Source organism: Chionomys nivalis, chromosome 1, assembly GCF_950005125.1.
Source record: "Chionomys nivalis chromosome 1, mChiNiv1.1, whole genome shotgun sequence".
Classification (NCBI taxonomy): Eukaryota; Metazoa; Chordata; class Mammalia; order Rodentia; family Cricetidae; genus Chionomys; species Chionomys nivalis.
In genome coordinates this window covers 197137185-197146499 of record NC_080086.1, presented here as the reverse complement: position 1 = coordinate 197146499, position 9315 = coordinate 197137185, and the positions used below count along the sequence as shown (strand labels likewise).

At 39.0% G+C, this 9315-nt stretch overlaps 1 protein-coding gene across 4 annotated transcripts in view; it reads right to left on the bottom strand.

The window, feature by feature from the left end:
• Positions 1-216: 216 nt before the first annotated feature.
• The window catches only part of Sgce (sarcoglycan epsilon), a 69580-nt gene continuing 60481 nt past the window's right edge, over positions 217-9315 (bottom strand). For 3 of the 4 annotated variants that reach the window (XM_057777985.1, XM_057778004.1, XM_057778013.1), the window contains 3 exons: positions 3604-3647; positions 2741-2775; positions 217-495 (listed from right to left, as the gene is read on the bottom strand). In XM_057777985.1, the coding sequence (XP_057633968.1) occupies positions 445-495; positions 2741-2775; positions 3604-3647 (130 nt within the window). In that variant the 3' untranslated portion in view covers positions 217-444. The remainder of the gene's footprint in view (positions 496-2740; positions 2776-3603; positions 3648-9315) is intronic. The other variant, XM_057777995.1, reaches the window with a different exon arrangement.

The following is a 9315-nucleotide window of genomic DNA, read 5'->3' as shown; positions in this document are numbered from 1 at the left end:
TCTATGAAATACAATATCAAAACAACAGGCTGTACAGTTCACAGGAGTTGACGCATTATTTAAATGGGCTGTTCACTTGGAACACAATTTATAAAGTCATAAGAAGCACTTAATAAAAATCCCATTGAACGGTCCTGCTCCTAGCAACTAATAGATTTCTACCACACAGGAGGCAATCAAATACTTTTCTGAAGAAAATTTCACTGCACATTAGACTTCATTAATATTTATTTTAAAGATCACTTTTTATTGTAACAAATATAAAGTCACTGATGTCTTATAAATTTTCAAAAATGCTTTAAGTACAAAAAATACATTAGTAAATAAAAGATATGTTGTAGTATTTGGTATATACTTAATACAGTCAACATGCATAACTGATGTCAGAAAAGCTCATGCATTATTTGGAGCGAAAGGAAATGAGACATAACGCTGTGTTGCTGATTATAAACTCATTGCTTCGGTCAGTTTTCTTTCTTCAGGGATACCATTTACCTGTAATCAAGATGACAATATGAGCATGAGTTATGCAGGATATGGTATATCTAGACTTTGAACGTAAGAAATTATTATAAGAAAGTTTCTCTTTTAAAATGAGTACAGAGTTTATATTATATCATTACCAAAATTTCTAGCTAATGTAAAAATGGTGCGTTTTTTATACCTCTACATATGTATCTCTTGTACGTTGTTCCTATCTGGCTCCTTATCACCTTTTTTTGTACTCTCCTTTTCGTCCTCGGGGTCTGCTTCACACCACTCACCCCCTTCTTTGCCCCCAGCAGACTTCTACTTTCATGTTGTATATAGGACACACACACACATACATACCATACATGCATATCTGAAAACCTAGGTTGCAAGGAGGATTTTTCTATCATCTTAATTTAAAATAATTATATTCATTATTTTGGTTTGGTTTTGAAGCAAGGGAGGAATAAAGAAAGGAAGAAAGGAAGGGATTAATTCTGAATTAGCAACATTTTCCTGAACTGGGCTGCAATGTTTTATTTTCTCAAAAGTTATAGTCTGAAAATTTCTCCCTCAATAAACAAGCAGAATGAGTTTGACTGCGGGGTGTATGACTGTACCTTTTAATGGTGGCTTAAAAAACACCACGTTTGGAAGGGCAGCGTAAAAGAGAGACCCAGAAAGAACATGAAGCCCACTGTCTTGGACCCAGTCCAAAAGGTAGTACTATTGTCGGCCCTCCCTGCCTTATATCCCAGCCAGTGCTCCAGCCCAGCATCCACATCACTGGCTAACTCATTTGCTAAACTTGTGATGAAAATTTAGCAGAAAGCAACTGGCTGCAGGAAACAAGCTGCAGACCTACTTTCTGCTTGCAAAGTCCACTTAGGGGCTACAAACAAAATGACTTGCTCTCCAGGAGACGATCCGAGAGCCTCTCCTCCACACAGAAAAAGCCTGTCCCTGCTCCATAATAATCATGCAGAGATCTGGCCCTCCACACCATGCTAGGATGAGCAGAGTGAGGGAACAGAACAGCTCAACTGTACTCATGAAAATACACAACCGGCCCAAAGCCATGTGTTTGCAGATGGAACAGAATAAATTGGAAGCCAAGAAAAACAACATTTTAATGTAAATGAATAGAATATAGGATATAACTGTCCCTTAGCTCCCTTCCCAGGAGGCCTAGCTCCACTTAGTTTTAAATGTATGAGAGACTGAAACAACAGCGTGTCATAGTTCTCAGACCCTTTGGAGGCTCACTGAGAAAACAATAACAGAACACACAAGGTGGGACGGTGCCCTCTAGTCAATAACAGGAGCAGAAAAACCTCAAGGAGACAGGAGGGTGAAAGGACAGGCCTAACAAGAAGGACGAAATTCTTCTGACCTCACCAAAAGTGCTTGCCCCCTAAACCTTCTTAGAAAAATAATTTTGAAAATGAAGCTGAGCAGCCTAAAGCTGTCCAAGGGGAAGCGTTTTCTTACCACATGTACTCAGCTCTAAGTGCTCCTCCTATCAGGGCAGAGAAAGCACCCCACATTGACGCCATCCCCAACAGCACCTATTCAGATGGCTATGCTCTCCTAGTACGCATGTGGATAAAGATCTAGATGTTTACAAGTTTCAACATAGAGTTAGGATTTTCCTAGAAACTATCTGACTTCTACTTATTGCCTGCCTCAAATAAGAAAGAGTCAGAAAACAGACATCTCAGGAGAAATAGACCTTGGTGGTGGTTAGAAAGGAAGGGGCTGTATCATTTTTGTTACGGTCACATTCCTTTTAGTTTTTTCCTCTTTAAAAATATAGGCATGGCCAGGCGGTGGTGGCGCACGCCTTTAATCCCAGCCCTTGGGAGGCAGAGGCAGGCGGATCTCTGTGAGTTCGAGACCAGCCTGGTCTACAAGAGCTAGTTCCAGGACAGGCTCCAAAACCACAGAGAAACCCCGTCTCGAAAAACCAAAAAAAATAAATAAATAAAATAAATAAATAAAAATAAAAATATAGGCATGACATTAGTAGAGATAAGGAATTTGAAAACTCTCCTCTTTCTGTGACATGTATTTATAACTAAGTTTGTTTTTTCATCAGTCTCCTGAATGTTTATGGAATAGCAGCACCCATCAATATATTGAACAATCTGCTTGATCACATTAGCATTTAATTAAAAAATTAAAACAAGCAATCAAAACTGTAAGAACAATTCTGATAAACATCATCTTATAATTAAAATCTGATTAAAAAAAACTTTATTATACTTGCCTCAAATCTTTGAAAAGTTGTCAAACGAAAATCTCCTTAAATTCCCGAAAGCAGCAATAAAGAAAATAATTCTGAATGAAAACATCCAATACATTTGTGCATGTGGCTGACATTTTTGAGAGGCTCACTTGATGGCTCTCCTATCACAAAGCCGCTATTCATACTCAGAATTCCACACTACACTTTTAGAACTTCTCTGATGTTTCCAAAAGAGACACAAAGGCATTATTGGTTGCCTGGCAATTAGAACTAGGAATCAACCACTAATTAGGGGACAATCATGAGTAAGTAGGGATGAATGAGATAATTGGCTGTGGACATTTTTAGGGACACTAGAAAGACATAAACTTAAAGAAAGCAAGTTTTGGGGAAACGTAACAGCCTCGGGGAGAATTGTCCACCATCTTGTTATCACTGGTCATGTTCGAATGGCCTTTTAAAAGGACTTTAAAACCAGGCCATTTTTGATTGATCGTCTGAAGGTTCAGTGACTAGTCACAATGGTTTCCCTTTGTGAGTCAGCTTCCACCTGCTTACTTATTGAGACAAATCCTGGACCATCCAAGCTAAAAAACCTTTTATACCAAGGAGAAGAATAGGGACTATCCCCAACCCCCTTTAGAAAGGGACTCAATGCAGTCTTTCTTAACTACACTCTAGGATCATCTATCCTTTGTTACTCTGATGCCAATTTATGCAATAATCTAAGCGATTATTCTGAGGTTCTAAGTCTAATTAGGGATGATACAACTGTTTTGCCTTTCTTTATGAAGATAAAACTGTCCTCAATTATATAGTACTGTGATTATCTTTTAATATATTAGCTTCATTCATAAACATCACATCAGCATTTCCGCACTCACCTGTAGTCTGCTGCTGGGGAATCTGAGTCTGGTGTGGCAAGTTCCTAGAAATGATTAACACAATTAAGCAAAAATGTGTTTCCACACTTGTAAAGAGAGAATGATTCACATTAAGATGGAAGCCTGCATGGAGAGACAGGACCCAGATGATGTTCTCAGCTCCCCTCTCTGGAGCTTATACACGAAGAAACTGAAATCCAAGGAAGACAAACAGCAGTCCCTGATAATGTCCATGAAACTCTCACCATACTATATTAAGTCCTTCACAACTCTAAGATATAGTACTTTTTTTTTCATCTTCTTACATTAGGAAATAGTCTTAGTATTCCAAAATTACACAACTAAACACAGTGGATAAAGATGGAAACAGTGATTCCAGCATTATTGATCTGTACAATTTCAAACTAGGTCTAGATCATAGAGCAGGTATGTATCCATGCATACATATATGTATATATGCAATGTCTTCATATCATCATTGTCACTGGCATGTTGTAACGTCTTTTAAAGCATATCACCACCTTTCTTCACTATGTCCCAAGTGTGTTCTTGTATCTTCATGCCAAGGAATGCCATTTTCCCACCTGACTAGTGAGAACACACGAGTCACCCTTAACCTTTCTCTCTCCTCCCAAAGTCAATCAGTTGATATGTCAGGACACTTCTCAGTCTTGGTTAAATCTGCCCCCTTTTTCTATACTTGCATCCCTCCCTTGGAATGTCTGATAGGTCGGATGTATTTCTTTGTTCACATTCTTCCACCCTTAAAATGTTCACTGCTGTCACATGCTCTCTCAAAGCACACATTTGCAACAAATACCTCAATACTTCTTTATATCGATCAGCAAGTCAAATTTCTGGTTTCTTTAGTATGCCACAGGCAGTCAGAAAACTACCTGTGCCTCCACCCACACACACAGAAAGATGAATAAACTTGCCCCCGACACAGAGAGACCCACCTGTTTGAAAAAAAAAAAAAAAAAAAACAACTCAGTGAGCCTGCAGCTGTCTTTGCAAATTCAATTTTAAGTTGATTCCAGCAGATATATTTTAGAGTGTGTCTGTGTGTGTTTGTGTCCCTGCATGTGCGTCACAGCATGGGCGTGGTCAGAGGTCAGTTTCTCCTTACACCACATGGGTCATAGCGATTGAATTCAGGTCATTTATGCTTTGACAGCAGGTACTTTTAGCCACTGAATCATCTCATTAGTTCTTTTTTTTTAAAAAAAAAAAAAGATATATATTGCACAGAGCAGATACATATTACTCGTGAGTATAAGATTTATATGACTGTATGAAATATTGAAGTATTATTTTAATTAAAAAAAATAACACCTTAGGAACCACCACTTTGGGGGTCTGGGAGATGGCTCAGTAGATTAATCACTTGCTGGACAAGCATAAGGATCAGAATTCAGATTACCAGCATCCACATAAATGCCAGGCAGGGTCAGTTTATGTATCTACATAAACTTCCAACACTAGGGAGACAGAAACAAGGGTCCCCCTGGTAAGGAGGGAGGTCATTAGCCTAGGGATCAGCAGGTTCTGGTCTCAACGGAGAGATTCTGCCTCAGTGAACAAGACGGGGAGTTCTCAAGGAAGATTCCTGACATCAACCTTGAAGCCCCACATACACACATGCATTCTTCATGCACCTGCATATGTGACCACGCACATGCATGCATCACACACAGATACATGCAGAAGATAAAAGTAAATAAGACCTCTTCCACACATTTTCAGTCTCTAAGCACCCCTAAATTAGATAATGATACTTAGGCCATTTAGCTTGCATTAGACGTGTGATGACTGCCATTATATTTCTCTGCATATGCTATTTTGTTGCCTCATATTGCAGTATTGGTAAGAACCATCCTATTTTGTTAATAGCTCTAGGAGGGAAGAAACATGCAACAATTTCTTGAATGACTATATGCAGAAGTGAGATACTTACGAAGACTCAAGTAATATGCACATATTTGTTAACATGTAGATGCATAAACTTATACTGTTCATGAGAAAATACAATTTAGGTTGCAGGTGGAATAAAGCCTAGAGTGAACCCATCCTATGTGGTAAGGACTGTCCAAGCTTTTAGTTTCTCTTTAGCAGTGCGACTCCTTTCAGATGAAATAACACAAAGAACTGTGATGCACCAAACATAGTCCCAGCACTTAGGAGGCAGAGGCAGGCAGCTCTCTGTGAGTTCAAGGCCAGCCTGGGGTCCACAGAGTGAGCTCCACAACATAGACTTTTTTTTTTTTTTGAGACAGGGCTTTTCTATGTCAACCTTGAGTCTGAACACACATGTGCACATGCACACACACACACACACACACAGGTATATCTACATGCACACACCACAAACAATAAAGAAGAAAAACATACATAATGATGGAAGTGAAAACAGCACCTACTAGCTTATTGCTGTTTAGAGCTTCCAATGGTTTTTGTTTGAGCAGATTTTTACTTGCTATGTAAATTAGGCTAGCCTCCAACGCATAGACATCCATTTGCCTCAGCTGAATGCTGGTATTAAAGAAGTATGCCTAGCCTAAACTCATAATCTCTACTAAATGCCTTTAAGTGATTAAACCACTTAGAATATACATTGTTGAGGAACTAACAAAAATCAATTCTCACTCAAGGAAATTATCTGATAATTCATCCCAACGATTACCTCCTCTTCTGCTACTGGTTTTAGCTATGCTTATGCTCCTGTGGCCTAGGGAATATTTCTTTTGATTAGTTTTCTTTCAGAAGTTCACACAATGTATTTATATTGGTTTTGGTCACAAAAGTAAAAAGATTGATTTAGAAACCATGAAGAGATCAGCTGTGCATTTAACAGTGGAAGAGCAGAGACCTTTATTACACAAGTCCAAATGCAATTACGTGGGCCCTTGGGCTGAGGGGTGGACGAACTTTATTTCAGGTCCTCAGGCATAACGGACATGGGTCTAGTCTGCACCTGAAACTGCTCTACACTTCCCCTGCATTCTGAACACACTTCCTCATTCTCCATTAGCTCCAGGAACACCTAGTCTAATAGCAAATTAAACCAACACTTTAACAAAATTCACAGAGGAAAGGGGAAACCCAGAGTATGTGCATTCCGACACTTGGTGAAAGACAGCGATTTCCCAGAGGCTGCAGAGGAAGGATATCTTAAATCCAAAAATAGGGTTGGGATACGACCACTGGAATCCTACACTCTTGTCGGGCCCCACAGCACATTCTGTCAATAGAATATATTGTTTAAAAACTAGAGCCTGTCAATTCGTGCCTGTTATTTCCTGATTTTTTTCTTTAACTACACTGTCAAACTTACAATCAAAATACTCTTGGATGAATGATGAGAAATTGTTTGTTAAAGAATTTAAACGCTTATAAGAAACTCAGAAAAGGTACATGAGAGAGCCATTTGTATACCTGGATTAGTCTGGGGGTTCAAAGCAACTAACACTGCATCTGACTGGATGATATGCATGGTCCCCCTAAAGCCTGCAAATACAACTGTAGGTGAGTCATATAAAAAGAGCTCACTTGTGCAAAGAGGTTAAACAACAACAAAAAAGCTGAGCTACTTTTGGACTTCACACCTGTGTGTGAACACGAAAGAAACCGAGGGGCCAGCGGTATCATAGTTAGAGATCATGGGTTAGAGGCCAGCCTGCGATGCAGAGCAAATGCTGGTTCACCTGGTCGCTGGGAGGTCCTGTGTGCCACCTAGAGTAGGGGGCGCTCAGAAAATCGCTGCAGCAGGCATACTGAATAATCAGCCTACAACGGACTCTTCTGGCACTGTGATGAAGGAAGACCCGTGGGGGATGTGGGAGCCACTGGCGGCAATTAGGCAGGAGAGTGGGGCCAACTTCAAACAGAGTACCTAGACTCCTTCAAAGAAAGGATCTTCATGAAGCCGTAAAACCATTTAGAGTAATTAAGTTATTAATGGACTTATGGAAGGGTTATAACATGTAAACTGCAGCAGTATATAGAAAGCTAAGAAAAACTGTAATTCTCTAAATTATTCACATTAATTATTTCCCAATTTTATTGCCATTAATTGCCTGCATCTAAATAGAAAATTGTCCGAATTAGCCAGTGCACAAGCTTCATTTTTTAAGAAAGCAAAGGTAATAATTTCCAAATTAGTAAATAATTGATTTGGGAAAGAACACAATTATTCGTAGTTTGAACGACTGTTTCAAGGTAATTTACATTGTTGACTATCCTGTAGAGTAATTCTATGAGTAAGGTGGATGATTATCAACCGATTATGCCGCGCCTTGACTGAAGACTCAAAAAACAAAGTCATTTGTATAAAGGCACAGACTCTTTGCCAGAATCGAAAGAAAATGACCTTCAGTGTGCAGGCGTCGTCTTTTAAAATTATATGGAGATATTTAGCAACAAGTAGTAGTTATATTATTTGGGAGATTTTCCTGTTATTTTGGCAAAACTGATAATGCCAAACTTTTTTTTTTTTTTTTTTGTCCTTGAACACGATGGCTTGGACCCTACAACTCTTTTTTCTGAGAAATCAACAATAAGGGAAGGTCACACAGAATACAAAAACACTATCGTGGTTTAAATGTGAAGACATTTTAATTAAAATCAACTCTGTTTTGTATATGATACGTAAAGGAGAAAGACACCTCCATCTAGTTTTTTCAGTTTTTCCCCTGTGCTTGTTCGAGTCCAGAAGCAGGACTCATCACAGCTTTAACCTGATGCAGTAGAAACCAAGAGGACCCGAGTCCACCAAGAAGCAACAAGCCCATCACTTCTAGTGTATACTTAAATAAATAAACACATTTTTGCAATATTCTTGGCAGCTGATGATTCCTGTCAGCAGGAACACTGCAGTCTTGGCCTACAGAAGCAGTCAGCTCTAACTGACATTAACTTTCATTAAAACTTAACTTTTTATATGTAGAATTTTACCTTGAAAACTTGGTTTTCATTATCACTGAAGAGAAGAGAAATGGAAAACACTCAAATAAAAGCTAAGTTAGTTTCCTAGCTTTAATTCTAATTCTCATCTGTGCTCTCATAGTTGTTCATCTGCAAAGGGATCTGAGCAGAGTCTGTCTGAGGGGCTTCAGTTATCCTGGATTAGATGTTAGGGTTAGTAGGATGGATAAGGACATTTTTTATACAACCAGTTAAAAATGTTACAGGGAAGTGTCTAGAGGCTTCCCCTTGTGCTCCATTACAAACACGTCCTCCGGGAAGAGGTTTCACCTAGAAAAGGTCAGGGGTTGTGGATCTGGTTACAAAGGAATGAGGAAGAGAACCGTCTGCCTGGAGTAGCTCAACTCCTTGACACACAAAATAAATCAGGGCGCCTCTAGAAAATTCAGTATTTGGGGTCTCCACTCTGCTTTTCAAGGCATAAAACCATACATTAACCACAATTCCTAAGGTATTTTTATTCCTTTATTTACTTTAGTTTTTCAAGGTTTGGCATTTTTCTCTCATTTGGCCACTGCTTTCAAGTCAGTACAACTGCTCACTTCCACACAGTGTTTTCTTCGAGCAGCTGAAGAATTAATTTGGTGCAAAGTCCAAATGTTTAACCACCTAAACTCTATAGATAAAATCCAGTCCTATTTCATACTTGCAAACATGCCCTTCGGAGGAACTTAGAAAAAAAAATGCCTTTGAAAACTTTAGGTGGAAGAGTGTATGTATGTGCCATCA